This window comes from Wyeomyia smithii, chromosome 1 (assembly GCF_029784165.1).
Source record: "Wyeomyia smithii strain HCP4-BCI-WySm-NY-G18 chromosome 1, ASM2978416v1, whole genome shotgun sequence".
Taxonomy (NCBI): Eukaryota; Metazoa; Arthropoda; class Insecta; order Diptera; family Culicidae; genus Wyeomyia; species Wyeomyia smithii.
The window spans coordinates 36,104,413-36,122,767 of NC_073694.1; the positions used below are offsets into that span (position 1 = coordinate 36,104,413).

At 38.1% G+C, this 18,355-nt stretch overlaps 1 protein-coding gene across 1 annotated transcript in view; it reads left to right on the plus strand.

Moving 5' to 3' along the window:
- Window positions 1-18,355, plus strand: part of LOC129718040 (zinc finger protein 1) — an 88,005-nt gene that overhangs the window by 21,498 nt on the left and 48,152 nt on the right. The window contains exons 2-3 of the mRNA XM_055668440.1: window positions 11,826-11,932; window positions 12,004-12,528. Coding sequence (XP_055524415.1) covers window positions 11,826-11,932; window positions 12,004-12,528 — 632 coding nt within the window. The remainder of the gene's footprint in view (window positions 1-11,825; window positions 11,933-12,003; window positions 12,529-18,355) is intronic.

The window sequence follows — 18,355 nt, forward strand, 5'->3', positions numbered from 1 at the left end:
AGAGAACATTACGGTTTGCCACCGCCGTCGGTCGCCGTGAAAACTGACGTTTGTTGGTTCACCTTTTCCCGTGTAGATTATGCGGCTGCTGCCTAATTGATGTGCGAGCAAGCGACTTTAGTCACCGAGGTCGTCATATTTCGACTAATTATGAGTCCTACCCGCCACTCGCTTGTGGTCAGCATTCTTGTTATAGAAAATTAGCTCCGAGAAAATTGACGTGAGTATTAAAAATCCATTTCACCACCCGCAACCTGACACGCGTGAGGTGACGCGACGAGGCGGCTGACAAATGGTGGAAATACATCGAAGGAGGCTAAGTAAACACTCTCCCGTTCTGTTCGAGCGACTAGTCACCGTTTGACGCTTATTACCGATGACATCTTGGCTGACCATTACAATTGTGTTTATTGTTGTAATTTTCGCTCGCCCCGTGGGGTCACTCCCCGTCGGTGGTCAACGGGTTCTCGAAGGAAAAGGATGTAAAATGCATCTTTCTTTCTTGGAGACTAGGACTGGTGGCGCCCACGCCTTCAGGCTGGATCGATCGGCACCTGCCACAATGTGGAAGGCCCCGTTTTATTACCGTAACGTGACCGATCGATGAGTAAGCTCGGTTAGCCGGGAAATCATTTAAAAGAGCATAAATCTAATGTGCTGCTAACAAGCCGCTTTGGGGGAAGAAAAATTGGAAGTTTGACGTTGGCTTCACGAGAGGCCGGTTCCGGCCTGTGAACTGAAACCTGAATTGAAATGGATTCGTGAAAGTTGAACCTAATGAAGAAGAAAAAAAAACTGTACGAACGAAGCACCATTTTATTAATGTAAATCGTGAAAGAAATTTACTACCGCCGGCGATGAAAAGCGGTCGCGCGATACTGGAGCTCAGACCGCGGTCGAGAGCACACACACACATGGGGCGGATGGCGATTTGATTTATGACCGGGGAAGAATCGACTCCACAGTTGCAGTTTCGCGTTGGCGTTTCATGCCCTCGCAGCGGGCGGCTCGCTCACCTGCCAGTGGGAAATCGGATGTTCTTCGGATGACAGCCGTTATTATTCTTAGTGCGCTTTGCCGCTTCGATTACTTGAGTAAATTCATCGTTGAATTTTCGTTGTATCGTCTTGTTTGACATTCGTTACAACATTTTAACGTGGAACAGCAGATTTTTTTTGTTGAATTTTTTTAGATTCCGGTAGTGCGTTAGCCCTGACAGTCACCGAAAAAAAAAACGCAAAACTCATTCATCATAGAACTTCATCACCCAGCGACGACAACTTACGCCACAAAGATATGTGTAATCATTTTCATCATCATCATCGTCGTCGACGTCGTCGTCGCCATCTTCGCGTCAATCGAGCCGCTCGAAGTCGACAAGTAATCAATTTGTCGCCTTCGGTTGAAGTTAGAGGAGCAAGAAGCTGAAGCTGATCCAACCAAACCGAAACCCGCTTCCGACGTGGTGTAGTCAATGCGTAGCAGAAGCGTAAATTGAGGTTCGACACCACCATCATCATAGTGGACCGCGGTCAGTTTGGCCGACGCGGGAGTCCCCCATAGAAAAACACACCCATTACGAGCACTTACCACCAGTCTCCAGTTTGATCGACTAGACCTCGATTGTTCGCGAAAAATGGCGGCCATGTGAATCAGCCTTCAAAAAAAAAACTAATGGCTGAGATCAGAATGGGAAGAGGGAAAAAAGGTGCTAAGAAAATGAACACGGCATAACGAAGCGGTTGGGTCAATTAGGCAGAACAGTAAACTGACAGACAGGTATTTCAGTGATGGGAGCGGGAGGGAAACCCATAGCCTTGAAACTGGTTCCGCTCCGTCCGCCGGTGAAGGAAGCGAGATGAAACAAAGGAGACAAATGAACAGCTTGACAGGCGTATTTTTAAATTGGCTTTAACTGTGCATAATATTTTCTCATCCGACAGCCGCTCGCTCGTTCGCGTAGGGCGCACCAAGCGCGTGAGCATAAGATGAAATATACAAAGTTTTATTAGAATATTGAAAAATCTGTCGGACAGAGTGGTTGTCTAAACAAAACTTACCGCCGTCGGCCGGCGGACCTCCCGCCCGCCCAGTGCTCTGACAGATGCTTTCACTTTGTTCGCTGAATGAACGCTCAGTCACTTTCGATCAGGTTTATCGGAGGGAAGCTCGGTAAATAATGAGCTTCATTATTCAACTTTCTTTTCCTGGTCCTGGGGTTTGTTCAAAGACAACCGACCGCGAATCACATTACAACTTGCATGGAGATTTTCCTGTCGCGCGTGCTGTTGCTGCTACCGTATAACAAAAAACAAATAGATGGGTTGTTGTCTGTGCTAAAGACAGGAAAGCCAAAGTCGCAACCGCGGCGGATTGTTGATGCTCCGTAGCGGAAAGATACGAGACAGCTGGGGGACCGGGAACAATATCTGCCTGACGGATTTCTAATCCCGTCGGGTTTTTTTTGCGATACGCTTGTTTGGCGGCGTACGATTTTAGTCGCGAAGTCTTTTACCATGACCGCAAAACTCTGCAAAATAATTTGCGATACAAGGTTTTTTTTTCTGATTCTACTTGCTGTTGTTAACCGGCAGTTCGTAGACATTCAACATGTGACAGTAAGCAAGCGGTTTGTGGTGGTGGGATATATAGAATTAAACTGAGAGAGGGTTCTCACGCAAACTCGCCGGTGGAGATGGCAACACTCTCTCAGAATTTAGTTATTTTTTGTATTGAACTCTAGAAACTTTTCACAGCTGAGATTGCAGAAAGCAATTCGATAAATGATATAGTTCATGTTAAATTAAAAAAAAATAATTGCAATTCCTGCATCTACTGATTTTGCACTTGGTATGGATGCAAATTTGTTCAAGAAGATTGAATTGATAATTTCCATGAAAACTCCTTGCCATCAACAATAACAGTATTTCAAAGTTATCTATTTTGTTAATTCGGTAAATGAAAGCGAGCGACCATCAATTCCTGACAAAAAAAAAGAATCAGAAGTTTTTCTACTGGATTGCAGGCAAAGTTTGGTGATTTTACAAGCTTTTCAGAAAAACATGTATTAAGACTATGTAGAGGAGGCAAAGGACAACCGCGGACAATGACAAAATACCAAAAAATGGAGATTACCTTCGAAAGAAAGTTGAGACAAAAAAAAAGAAAATAATAACAGAGCAATAAAACTTATATTTAATTCCCAAATGGAAGCCGATTGTTATTTTCAAAATTTTTATACATATTATCAAACGCATTTCAAACTTCAAATAAAGAAACCAGCATAACTCCGAATTCAGCTGGAACTGCTCTGAAGCATTTACGAAAAATATAAGTCTATGATCTCAGGTTTTACTGGAAATAACCAAAAGCGTCCGAAAGAACAGAACAATTCTAATTCAACTGATGGGATACAAAAAGCTAGAAAAACCAGAAGCATAATAATCAAAAATGCACCTTGAAATACCTAACTTTAAATACTTACGAAAACAAAAAAAGAGAACAGCAAAAACACCACAACAGAAATTAATTCTAAATTGGAAAAATTAGAAATAAATCTCAAATCAGTATCTAATAACTTGAAAAAGCAACTATAAACCAGAAAAAATACCAAAGTCAAGAAAAAACTATATGGAACTTGTTTTAGAAAACATGAAAACTTTCGTAAATTTAGCCTAAACATATGAAAAAATATCGAAAAGCTTGGAAGAAAGAAAAAGAATGAATTCCAAATTAAGATCAAAATGGTTTCGAAACAACTCTGAAGGCTTGGGAAAGCCAACAATGGAAATGATAGTTTGAAACGTTTTAATTAGACAAAAAAAATTCAAAATAAAATATGATCAAACTTAGAGAAAAAGGGATGTAAAGGCTTCTTAGGTAAAAGAAAAAAGAAAAAGATAACAATTCGTCCTAAAATGTAAAAATAAAATCTCTAAAAACGGATTAAGCAAACAAAGAATTGCCATTTAACTAAAAATGCTTAAGAATGCTTTGGAATCCAGAAAAAAGTAGGAGGGTTGTATCCAAGACACGACCGCATAAATGACGTAGAACTACGTACACTATTAACAAATGCATTGAGTGTTCCATTACCCTAGTAACACAACTGGTTTTATCAAAGTTTAATAGCGCTTTTTTGGCTGTATTGAGCGCTATAAAACTTTGACAAAACCAATATTTTTACTTGTGAATCTCGTGAACCGGATTCAGCAGTAAGCAGAACGTGCCGAGTTAAAAACCATGCACAGCACACACATCATACAATATCATACAGACACACACACACACATTATATCATATCATACACACACACATCATACCATATCATCATACCATACACACATCATACCATATTATACACACATACACACATCACATCACAATATCATACACACATCATACCATATCATACACACAGCAAGCAAGCGACCAATCAGAGGACGGTATTTTTATGTCAACAAGGCTTGACAATTTTCAATAGTTCGTAGATTCAAACAACATTTTTCTGCATTTGGGCAGATGCGTGTATAATTTTCCAATCGATTGCTGCAAGAATGAAGAAAATCGATTGAAAACCAACCGACCTATAAGCATTTGAAAAGGGACAAATTTCGTCCCAGTTTTTCAGTTGGCATCCCTGTGTGGTATGCTAAAGTAAAACGTAGTTCTACGTCAAAATAAATTTAAATGTATAAGGCTGATAAAAATTTTGAATAGTTTTTATGTCCACGGTTATCAAAGTTAGCTAAGGGGAGGGCAAAAAATAAATAACACTGGGAAGAAAAAAAGGAATAGCTTTCATAAAAAAAAATGTGTGCAAGTTACGACGTTTGTAACTTGCATGCAAAATAGTGCTGAAAAATATTACATTATCGCTTGCCTTTTGATGACACTTTCACTGTCATTGGACTTGTTTGTTGCTAAATGAGGCATGTACGCTGTCGAAGAGTTAATAATACAAACAAAACGGCTTGAACTTTTTTTTCTTCCCCTTCCAATTTTCAACACTTTTGAAGGGGGGTAACATAAAATGAAAATGAAATTTGTATCGGCCAAACAAAAAAAAAATCTTAAATTTGGTTCAAATAATTACTTTATTAATTAACGAGAGGGAGAAATCGAAAAGGAAATTATTCAATTTTAGCCTAGGTTTTTAGTTGGAGAACGCTTCTTCATAAAATAATAGGGCAAAGCAAAAAATTAGCTAAAAGTGGTTCCATAGATAGATGAAACTGAGATGAAGCATGATTACAAATTTAGCTCACAGCTTAGTTAAAGGTGCCTCAAAAAGTTACAATAAAGTTTTTGAAAATTACTTTCAAATTATCCCATAAAAACCTTAAAGTACTAATGCTAGCGAGAGAAAACAAAAAACCCAACATTTTTGAGAGATTCTCAACATGTCTCAAAAACCTTTTGATGATTCCAAATTTATCTCAAATATAGCTGACGAAGAGAGTCTTCTAGAAAATCTGTAGTTTTTATTATAAGCCCATGTATTTTTTTGACAGATTTCCTTTTTTGAAAAAAATATCGTATTCACGTGGACATAATCATTACACCTCCCCTTCTCCTGTAGACAAGCGTGAATGAAAAACCATTGAGAACATTCCGCATAAAAAACTGCTTTTCTGGGAAATCCGCTCAAAAATTAAATGCGTCAATTCCGAAATCCGCGTGTAAAACCCGCGTGAATTCTGAAATCCGTGTACTTCTAAATCGACACAATCTTTGCAGTTTGCAAGTTTTGCATGATATTTTAACTCTTCTTCCGATAATTTATGTTCAAAAGCTATTTAATCGACATAATTTTGATGAAAAATGGAGTGTGAAAAATTGTTTAAACTTTTATGAAAAGTACTACGCTCGTTTCAACAACGCAAAGTAATTAGTACAATTATAGTAAATTTTGTTAATAAATCTTAATTTTATTTGCTCATTTCAAGATGGCTTGACAAAGTATTTATTTTTAATTCTTTTAGCACCAATATTTAGTGGTTAATTTGTGGTTTCGAAATCCAATTTGTGGTAATTTGTGGTTGAGTAATTTCTGAGAATTTTTCAGAAAACTGAGTCAAGCCATCTCTGGAAATGATTTCGCTTCAAATGAATCGGACAACGATGATATATACATCAATCGAAAGCTCTTAATTTGTGGTTCACGAAAATGTAGTTTTTGTAGGCATAGTTCATATTAAAATAGTTAAAAAACTATTATTTAGTAAAGCGGGCAATGTATGCAGTTTGCGAGGATGCGAAAATGAACGGGAATAGAAGGTGTGACTTTTAGGCTTAGAAAAAATTTTCCCTCGCCTGGACTTTACTAAAACTTAAAATGTAAGTCATATGACAAAAATGAAATTAGTTCGTAAAGTAACTATTATTTAAATTTTTGAACATTGTTTACCTCTTGTTGTCAAAACCGACCGTACGCGGCGCTATTAGACCATCAAGATGATTTTTTCTCAGAAAGCTTTCGTGTAGCGATGAGTATGGTGAAACTAGAGATACTCAGGGGGAGAGATATGCGGTGAGCCAAACGAACCGTCAAAATTGGAGCCAAACGAACAAGAAAGGTAACACCACATTGAGAGGTATTGCAATCAGGTACAAAAAAGAACGTGTTCATTTCTATACGATTTTTTGTTCTATTGCCAATGAATGAATGATTTTTACCCGGAGTTCAACAAACCTTGTGTATAGGTAACAAAATAAGTGAAGGTGTATAAAATTAAACATAAGCATAAAATATATCACCTTAGCAGTTTTTGTGAAGCACTCCACTATTCTTAGGGACTTTCATCGTCACCACCGATTATACAAGTCGAATGTTAGTCAACATTGCGCTTTGAGCAGAGATCTGGCACCTCTGATATATGAAACCCAGTTGCCGAATTGGCGATTTTTTTCACCGCGAATCTCTTCCTCTGAGTATTTCAAGGTGAAACATTATGTAAACAGCAGGGATACTATATGTGCAGATTTGCTGCGAAATGCAAATGTTGAACAATTAGCAGATATTTGTAGTTGACAAGCCTCCATGTGTTTTACGTAAATTTCCTCAAAATGAGTGAAGTTTTACGTAGACATGCGAGCGTAGTTTTTTCGATCTTCGGTCGAATCATTTCCGGAAATGTAGTTTTGCCGTTCACCGATTGTTTGAAAAAAAAACTTAAATTAATACACCTAGGGGCGTGGTCTGGTCTTTCTCATACAAAATCTATTATATGTTAAAATCTATTACCACATACGTTTTAACTCTTGGAATAAATTACAGCCTGATAAAAATATAGAACAATTTTTTGTTTCGATAAATACAATAATATTTTGGTAACCAACTACGCAAGTGTATTCGACTGTTGGGTATTTTAGAAACCGGAATGATGCCTGAAGGTCGGGAATGGGCCTTAGAACTGTAGGAAACGGTTGAAACGCATGGTAAATGCCCAAAGGTGTGAGTCCTGACTAGAATTAAAATTCGATATTTTCTCGTCTCAGGAATATGCTACTACAACTACCCCCTGAATAATAAAACAAAAAAGTTTTCAACGGCAGCGACAACTGTATGTCATATATATGAACGACTGTCGATATGTTCTAGATAACCCACTAGCACTAACATCGGCAGGTGTCAGTACTATGCTCATCCAACGCCGCTTACGGTCGGTGTTGACAACAAGAGGTAAACAATGTTCAAAAATTTAAATAATAGTTTTTTAATTATTTTAATATGAAGTATGCCTATAAAAACTACATTTTCGTGAACCACAAATTAAGAGCTTTCGATTGATGTATATACCATCGTTGTCCGATTCATTTGAAGCGAAATCATTTTCAGAGATGGCTTGACTCAGTTTTCTGAAAATTTCTCAGAAATTACTCAACCACAAATTACCACAAATTGGATTTCGAAACCACAAATTAACCACTAAATATTGGTGCTAAAAGAATTAAAAAAAAATACTTTGTCAAGCCATCTTGAAATGAGCATTTTATTTTGAGAAAAAAATTGAATAAAAAAATTGATAAAATATTACTGAGCTCTTCAATGAAGTTTTTTTCTATTGGATTAGACCTTCAACAAAAATCAATAATGGACAAAGACCAACAACAATAAAAACGTATTTACTGGACGTCTTTTTGGAAAAACTCCAAGTCTTTCCTTTAGAAATTTTTTACTCAAAAAATCCTTTTCTTCACAATTTTAGTCAACAAATTCATAAAATAATGGTTCAAATTTACATAAAAATATCCCCAGATTTTCAAAAAAAAATGGTTCTGGCCTTGAGCTCAAACTATTCAAGCATGAAAGATTATTGCTTTTTATCCATCCCTGTAAATTTTGGTATCCCTTGCAAGCTCGAAAATCCGTCAAAAGGCCAAAAAATAATTCATCTTTTATACTTTCACTTACGAAAAAACCTTAATTCAATTCATTGAACCTACTTGGCTAGGAGTACCAAAATTCACAGGAACTGTTTAAAAGCTACAATCCTTCATTTCATCCTTTCCCGTAAGCAAACGTAAAAGCGACGAACCCGGTGAGTAATTATTTTGAGGTCTTTTGACGCACTTTCGAGCTTGCGAGGGGCACTTAAATCCACAGAAACGGTTGAAAAGCTATAATCTTATCGGTTAGCTCAAGTACTACAAACTGTTGTAGGTTCTATTTGTTCCAATCCACCCATATTAGAGTACGGCAAGCATATGTAACCGAAGGTTTTTATATATAAAAAATACAGTCTTTTTTGTGTGAAAAGATAAAGGAATGGTTTATTTGGCAAAGTTTTAGAACATAAATTTGACTGAAATCTGGCTCAAATCTGACCCAAATTTGGATCCAAATTTGAACCAAAAAATGGATTAAAAAATGGCCATAATTGGGTTGTTTGGCTATATCAGTTTTTTATATTATTTGAAAGCATTTTCTTAGCAATACGTGATTTTCAAAAAATTTCTATCGTTGTCCTTGAATTTTTAAATCCCGAATTAAAACTGCTTGAAATCGCTACAATGACCGTTTGCCCATATACCAACTGTCATTGTAGCGATTTAAGGCGATTTTTATTACAATGATATACAGTTTAAAAAAATCTCGTTTTGCTCAGAAAATTACACTGTTTTAGTTGATATATAAAAATCAGAAATTCGTGAATGACTAAACAACCCAATTGGGCCCGATTCTGACCCAAATATAATCTCAAATCTGACTCCAAATCTAATTATAAATCTGATCCCAAATGTGACCTCAAATGTGACCCCAAATCTGACCCTAAATTTGACAAAAACCTGAACCAAACCTAAACCAAATTTCACCCAAATCTGACCCAAGATTTGATCCAAATTTGACACAAACCTGACCCAAATCTGATCCCACATTTGACCCAAATCTCACCAAAACCGTACCCAAATCTAACCTAAATCTGGCCATAACTGATCTAAATCTAATCTTAAATTTGGCTCCGAATATGGCTCCCAATCTGACTCCAATATGACCCCAAATTCGACCAAAATCTGACTCTAAATCTAACTCCAATTGTGACCCCAAATCTGATCTCAATGTGACCCCAAATCTGACCTCAAAATTGACCCAAACCTGCCCTAATTCAGACTCCTAATCCGACTCCAAATCTGACTTTAAATCTGACCTCAAATCTAAACCAATCTTGATCGGAATCAGACCCAAATTTGATCCCAAATCCAAACAAAATTTGACCCAAATCTGACTTTAAATCCAACTCCAAATCTGACTCCATATCTTACCGCAAATGTGCCTTAAAACTTACTCCAAATTTGACCCACATCTGATCCAAACCGGACTCAAATCTGACAAAAATCTAAACCAAACTTTAAATATGAAACTTTGCTGAATAGGCGAAATTCCTATCTTCATTGGGTACAGAGTTACAGATTATTTTATATGAAATATACTAAAAATTTTTTGTTGTTGTACTCAACTTTTGTTAGTTGTATTTTACAAGAAAACATTATGTTAAAGAAGCAATGGGGCATAAAAAATATGCTTTTTTTTCGAAGGTCAAATAACTCCAGGGCTTTTTCCTATAAAGCTGCAGCATATTTTAGTGATTTGAGTGCCTTAACAATTACCATGAGCAACTTTTTTTTGTAAAATGCAACTAACAAAAGTTAAATACAAAAAATTTAATTTTAAGTGACCTTCAAATAATAGCCTTCATAACTTTGTACCCAACGAAGATAGGAATTTTGTTCGTTCAGCAATGCTTCATATTTTCTAACTTTCTACAAGTTTGTCAAATAAACCATTCCTTTATATCTTAATACAAAAAAGTTAGTTTTTTTTAGTAGTTTTTTCAATATAGTGCTACTTTTCATAATTTTTGATGATTTGATTTGTTCCAAAGATACTATGAAGGTAGGATGAAGATGAAGGGCGCTTCGTAATTAAGTTCCAATTTTTGTCTTTACAAACAACTCCAGGTAGATTTTCGTTTGTTTTTAGTCCATCTGATAAAATGGCCATTCTGAAGCAGATTCCCGATTTCGCACATGGTCCCGTATACTAAAAATAGATGAATTTTCCAGTCTTTTGACGGGTAAAGATCCGAAATTGGTAATGAATTGAAAAATTTAGAAGCATTCCATTTTGGTGGGTATCCGGATACCCTGCCGAACACTTACGGGTGTTAAAAATGTCGAGTACATGACGGTTAAATACACCTTAGTCACTTGTAGCGGGTTTTTGAGCGGTTTTTTTACAGGGATTTCGGATTTTGCGTGGGGTTTCAACGCCGCTAAATTTTAAATATACTAAGGTCGCTTTTTACGCGGATTCCGGAATTTACGCGGTTTTTTCAGAGTTAAAGTATGCAGAATTACCTCAATTAGACTTGTAAAGTATTACTAAAATCTATTATAAACGATATTATTTAACCAAAGTTTAATGGAGCCGATTTCAGCAACATTTTGTTGGAAAAGAGCAAAATTATGTAGAAAACATGTGCTTTGACCAATATTTTGTAGAACAAAAAATATATCAAAACGAAGTCTGAATGGAAATAGTTTTGCTAAGATTAACGACGTCATCAAACTCACTAAAACCCGGAAAAGGCGAGGTTGCGTGAAAACCCTCCACATAAGGTTTTTTCTCTTCCTGCCGTTGTTAGCCGACAGCCAGTAGACAATCAACATGTGACAGTAGTAAGCAAAGCGATTCTCTGTGGTCTCTCTGAATAAGAGAAATCGAAACGTGGAAAAAAGCAAATAAAAACCGACGAAGGCATAAAGTTCTAAATTGCTGCCCCCATCATTTGTGCCGCCAGCATCAGACGCTGGCAGATCTCTCGGTGCCTGATGAAGAGCTTCGGTCCTCTTCGGTGTTTGCGGTCCAGTTAATTGATATAAATTAAGGTGGTTGCGTGTGACTCACCCCAGACTCAGCGTGAGAGCACTCACCATCAGTTACTGGAGCAAGCGGGTCGTGGAATTTGAATAGACCGAAGGCAGGCGACGGGACGAAAGTCGAGAGCCCTCCTCGCAATTCGTGTGCATCCACGTTTGTTTGATGTTACTGAGGCGAGAAGAAAATATGAGATTATCATTATATTATATGATTGCTATCATCATCACACGACGGGTTCTCTCTCCTGTCCTGTGTGTAGCAGGACGGGTCTTAGCCGAGTCGGATTGTTGTGTGCACCAGAAAGAGGAAAACTGATGAGATCATCAGTGTTTTTTATTTAATTTTTTTTTTCAATACACCCCGTAATTCATAGCAGCGCAGCACACAGCACACAGTTGACAGGCAGTTAGTTATAAAGTTTTTTTTCTGTTCTCTCTTGCAGTTCCACCATTGGCATCCGGGCTACCGAAAGACGATGAAAGTAACACCCCGCAGACAGATTGCTTCCTTCAGTGTCCACAGTGTCACGCGTCGCTGCAGGGTTTTCAGGTGAGGCACGGCACGGCAGTGTCGTGGAAGTTGAGTTTTTTTTCATGCTAAAATTTTCACGTTTTTCACAGGCCCTGAAGGAGCATCTCGAAACAGTGCATTCCATGATTAAGCAAGAGCATGGCTCCGCAACGCCCTCACCCCCGCTGTCGGCATTCTATCAGCAATCGTTCCAATCAATAGGTGCTTCCCTGCCGTCTCCACCCGTTTCTTCCTCTGCGCTGGACAGCAGCTGCAACGAGCCAACCTCCCTGGCGGCGGCGACGACTAATGGCAGAAGTAGTAGTAGTAACAGCAACAGCAGCAGTACCAGCAGCAGCAGTAGTAGTAGTAGCGATAGTAGCAGTAGAAGTACCTTGGCAGGTGGTGGTCTTAGCGCTGCCACCGTTGCCGCAATTGCTGACGAAGGTGGGCGGTCTATTAGTCCAACGAATAGCAACAGCAGCAGTATTGGAGGTGGCAGCAGCTACGGGATTGGCGGCGGTGGCCACAGCAGCAGCGGAGAACCCTACGCATGCTTACAATGCTCCGCCTCATTCCCGAACCGTGACTTACTCGAGAAGCATGAGCTGATGCACGTACCTAATGCTCTGGTGGTAAGTTCCTCTCTTATTTTTTGTTCCATTACCTCTTTCGAACTGGCCGTGGCCGCCACACGGGGCCTCGGTGAATATTTATTTTACACAACGAGTGCGAGAACCAAGTACCACTACGAGAAAGACTCGATTTTATTCGCTTACTTTTTTTTATTCTGTGTTATCGACCTGGAAAATCGCGTTATCTTTTGCGCTCTCACACTCCACAAAAATCCCCTCTCTCTCGCTCGTTAATGCTATATAAGGTGTTCAGTCTGTTTTTTTTTGCTTCGCAATACTCTCTACTACGGCTGCTCACACCTATACACCTTGAGAAACCAGGTTAACATCTTTTATATACCCCTTGGCAGAAGAAGATAACTCGAGAACCTGTTAGAGACGCACCGAACAGAGGAAAAAACGTTCAATATAAAGTTTGTGGTTGTCATTGAGAGGGATTTCACACAAATTCGGCTGTGGATTTGGCAGCTGGTCTATTGGATTTTCATGAAACTGGTCTCTTCACAATTTTTATCTTATTTATTTTATTTAAAATATGCGACCACAATGTTTTGTTTCTTGATATCGAGCAAGTTTATAACTGATGAGATTACTACAAAATTCGTCAGAATTGAAGCGTTAGGTTTAAAATTTACAAAGCAGGAACCCATTTGTTTGTATTAAAATGTGACTGTAACTAGGCAAACCCAGATTCAACACTGACAGCATTCAAAACAGATCTGAAATTACTGATAGATTAACCACTATTGTATCAGTTATATCCTTGAGATCTCAAATCATTAATGAGTTGTTCGAAAACTATCGTATAAGCTGGTTTACTCTCTGTTATCCTTTTTAGAAAGGTGTATCGAATACTCAGTGGTGGTTTATTGTCGATAAACCGCAAATAAAAATTCAATTTGACTATTTTAATTTAACTAATTTTAAGAGGTTATAATACTTTGCACTCAATAACAAAGATGGCGTTTTTCCCTCCGGAAAGTTTCTTTAACAAATGAATTTTTCATTTGTTATTCATTCGGAAGCTACATTTGCGAAAACATTAGAGACAGAAAACCACAAGAGTTTTTCCCGCCAAATCTTTATAACCCGCTTTAAATTGAATCCGTTTCATGGTGTGTTGAGTGTTTTCATGAGGCAGAAGAATTTTTGGGATTAAGGGGCTTGATACTTTATCTTATTTTATTTGAAATATGCTACCACAATGTATTGTATCCTGTGATTGAGCAAGTTTATAACTGATGAGATAACTACAAAGTTCGTCAAAAATGAAGCCCAAGGAATAGAATTTACGAGCTGGATTGTTTGAGTTAAAATGTATTCAAAAAAAATTTTGCACACAAAAACTTTTTTTGTAAAGGTGTATTGTTTTGCACCTTCATAACATTTTTTTCATCAGAGATGGCTTTTTTTTCGGAAAAAATTCTTTCAGTGAGTGATTTTTTTGTTTCTTTATTCGATTCTTAGTAGAAATTTTCCCACTAACCCCGAATATTCTTCTGCCGCTAGAATACAGCATTTGCGAAAACATTAAAGACAAAAAACACATTTGTTTTCTCGCCAAATCTTTATATTCCCCAATAAAATTGAATCCGTTTCACTGCGCATAACACGGACAAGAGCCTTGTGACGCAATTGAAGAAACTTTTTAAACAAATTGCTATGAAAGCAAGACTTGCTCACGAATTTGAGAATATTATCAAAACTCCAGGAGAACTCAACCCTAAAATTTTTAAAAAAATCATTTGAGGACATGTTTTTCAAAGGAAAAAAAAACCTAACAATAATATTCTCTGGAAGTTATTTGACATTTATGCTTCGCAAGAAGGATATTTTCATTAAAAAAAAGTCATTCAATAACTACTGTTGAAATATTCCATTATATAAAGTAGTATTTCAAAAAGCAAAGAAATAATAACGGGAAGTCGACCTTCACATTGCTTATTGTGGATTGAGCAGAATTCAATATTTTTTTACCACAATTTTGTAGATCCTATAGTTTATAGCCAACAACAAAAAAGCTCGAAAATACAAAAATAATCAGGCTTCATGTATTAATTGGTGTAGAACTACATTCTTCCTCTAGAGGGGTGTAAAAAGAAAACTAAAATCGGAACAGGGGACGAGTTCATGTCCAATTTAGGATGGCATTTGATGCTTATCATTCGGTTAGTTTTCAACTGATTACCTTCGTTCTCTCGGCAATCGATTGAAAAATCAGCTTCGTATCCGTCCATATCCAGGATGTTGCAATTTATAATTCTATTTCTTGATAAAATTTAACCAAATATCAATATGCAACACGCAACAGCACATACGGAATAAAAGTTTTGTCTTGTGAAACTGGGAAAATGACATAACTTGAAAAAAGGCGGAGCAACTTACAACATGAATCTAAAATAAACTTCGCGATTAGAAAGCGAACACGTAATTGGTTAGCCGCTGATTTTCCAATTGATGTTTAGTTCATTTTTTCTCTGGCTTGCAATTGAAAAGATATGTTGATCATTATATCAGAAGTTTGAGGAAGAAGTTTCTCCTCTTAATTGCGGCGTTTGTGTCTGTTCAGTAAAAGTAATATCTTTTTGATCTTTTCACCAACCTACTATTTAAAAAAATGTGTCAACTTATATATCACATACAAGCCATGTTCGATTTTAGCAACACGTCCAAATTTAATTTTTTTTTATGCTCACCGGACTAAAGAGAAAATTCAATACCCAATTATATAACCAATACGAACAGTGTTGTCCGATGCCTACCGGACTTAAGCGAAGATAGAAGAAAAAGTTGATCTACAATGTTATGGCTCCATTAATTTTAAGTAACCTTGTAAAAAAAGTTTTTCTCTATCTTTGAAAACAACCAATTTATATTGAAAAAAAAAACACATTTTGCGCTGTAACTTTTTAACTTCAATCCTCAACTTAAAACTGTCCCTGAACGACTCTTAGGGCTTTTTCAAAGAAACAGTTTGCAATGCTGACATCGTGAATATTTCAATACTCAAAATTATTAATGTTTTTCATAAAAAATATGCATTTTTTAATGCAAAGGAAATACCGTACTGAATCAAATTTAGAACACTTAACCCTCTAGTGACCTATCCTACATGTCCCTTATATACGTTTTCCTGAAATCCATCCACGCCCCAGTCTAGTCCCGTTCCCCTCCGTCTACACCCAACAAAACGACAAGAACACGTTTGAACCTTAAGCACAAAACCAGCAACCAGACCCCGCACAACAGAACCAGGACCCAAGGACTACGAGCCTCTGTCCCAACTCACGACATCGTGGCTCAGCAGAACGAATCCATACATGCCATTCGACGATTATCAGACGACCATTGAACAACAAAACACTGATTGGAAATCCCATGCTAGTTTTAAGTTAGACTTAATTTCAGCTCGTAGTCGGCAGCGAGGATAAAAAATTTGCTTTAGTTTTTAAGTCATCAGATATAATTGGCGCCGTTAAACATTAAATTATATTTGTGCCGTGTCAAATAAATGTTATGTGAAGAAAAAAAAAAAAAAACCCTCTAGTGCTCAAATTAATTTTTAGACGGACTTCGAAAAAACTACTATGAAGCTTTATAAACATTTTTTAAGTTTAAGAAAGGTTTGGCATGTAATTTATTTTATTGTTTTTACATTGAGGTGCTATTTATATAGATTTAAACACATTTCGTATATGGAAACAAGGAGAATTTAGATCGGCTCTGATTCAAACCCCGAACACTTCAACGTAATCGCTAAGAGATAGATAGACAAACCGTTTGAATACTGACTGTCACTTTTTTCAACGCCTGCTGATTCCCCGGAAGTGGTCCTACAGTAAAGAGCTATACATCACAGGGTAAAGGATATTCCAAGAAACGAAATGATATATAGTATTCATTCTTTTTATTACACTAGCTTCAGTAATTTTATGTTTATTGTAAAGTGTTCGAAGTTTGAATTAAAACGATGCTATTCTGCGAAACTTTTACCAGTTTTTTATTTCCAATTTTAAGCAAAAGTTTGGTTTGATTTACAGTGTTTGAGCAACAAATTTACGAGAAAAAAGCGTGGAAACTAGACGGAAAAGTTATTGATAGAACATTTTTTCTCTGTGAAGGGGACCCATCGATGAGAATTTTTTTTTCGGAAAACGGAAGCAAAACCGATAAGACGGGAATAGAAGTAGTAAGCAATGCAACTGCTTTCTCTTTCCGAAGTTCAATGTCTGTCAACTTTTTGACGGCTGATCAAATCAAAGCTCGTCGCATCGTTGTCGAGGTCATTTGTTCCATCGCACCACACCAACTGTGCGGTCATATTTACGTTAGCACCTTTCACTTAGCCGTGTTTTGGAGCTTTCCCATCCCTTCCCCCCATCGCACGCACGATCGACTCGATCCTGCTGAATGTCACATCACCTCTCTCCTGTGTGCGTCGGTTGTTCGAAAATCCGCCAGCCGCCAGCCGGGAAGCAATTGAATCTCACACCCAGCCACGGGCTGTGATGTTTTCTCTGTTTATAATTAAAAGTGGAAATAATTAGCGTGAGGTGTGAAGTGAAAAAAGAGCACCCGAGAACCGGACGAGGGGCGTTCCCTATATGCGCGCCTAGGCCACCGCAGCAGGAGGGCAGTAAAATGGATGACGGCACCTCGCGAGAGTGAAAGTGCCGAGCAGGTGGCGGTGTTGAAATATGCTGGATTATAAATTGAAGAATAAGCGTCCGTTTCTGGTCGCACCTTCAAAAGACCGCGACCGCAGGAACGTGCGCGCTCGCGCTCTCGCGGATGATGAGTATATGACAGGTGGTAAAATGGCGCCCCCAGGCATGTGAGACACGTTAGTGTCAGCGAGTGTGTAACGTGTCAAATTTAGCAGTGATCTCCGGCAATTCGTTTATAAATTAGCTCTATCATTACATTGAAGCGCAACGTGGGTGGCGCGCGCCCCTTTTCACAGTGGAATTCTAAGCTTATCTTTCTTCCAAATGTGCCTCGGTGCGAATGAGTCAAAACAAAAGAAGTTAAAGCGGTGTATACATTTTTGCCTGTCGCCTAAAGACACTTCCAAATAAAAATATTTTGCTCTCTAGACAGTCACTTGGACTGCCGAGCAGCACGTATAATCGGGTTTAATCCTTTGTTTGTGCATCAGCCAGAAGACTCATTCTCCAACAACGGGAGATCACAGCTAATTATAGTGCACACTGTACGCATATCCGTGTCACTTCCCCGCCTGTCTTCTAACGTCTAGATTTTCTTTCACCTATTCGGAAAAATTCTTTCCTCGGAAACTCGATCGATTCATGGCGCAACAGCACCCGGCACCGGGCGCTCCAGAATGCACCTAGCGTCAACATCGTTAATTGTTGAACTTTATCGGCTCAGCGCTCAGCTAGCGCAGCACGTTAGAACGCACGCACAACGGTTCACAGTGACCTTCTTTTTCTCGCTGTCGCCGCCATCTATCTATCAGAGTTGCAGAGTTGCACACGCACAACAACAGCAGCAACAATAATGAATTAAACTAAATTGAAAGATTGAAATTTGTTACTTTTTATTGGCCCACATTTTTCGTCGTGCCGCCGTGGATTAGACAGCTCGTAATCGATCTAAAAATATGCGTGGCACTACTCTCTTTCTCGTGCCGTCTGTGAGTATCAACTCGCTTCGCTAGCTACCTTTCCCCGAGCTGCACGTTCCGGCGTTAATGATAGAATTTTGGCTAGAATTTCGACTTCGAACGTGCGTTCGTCGTTAACAGCAGCGCAGCCGGGGCCATCAAGACAGAGTAGATCTAGACATTCGAATGCAATAAATTGTG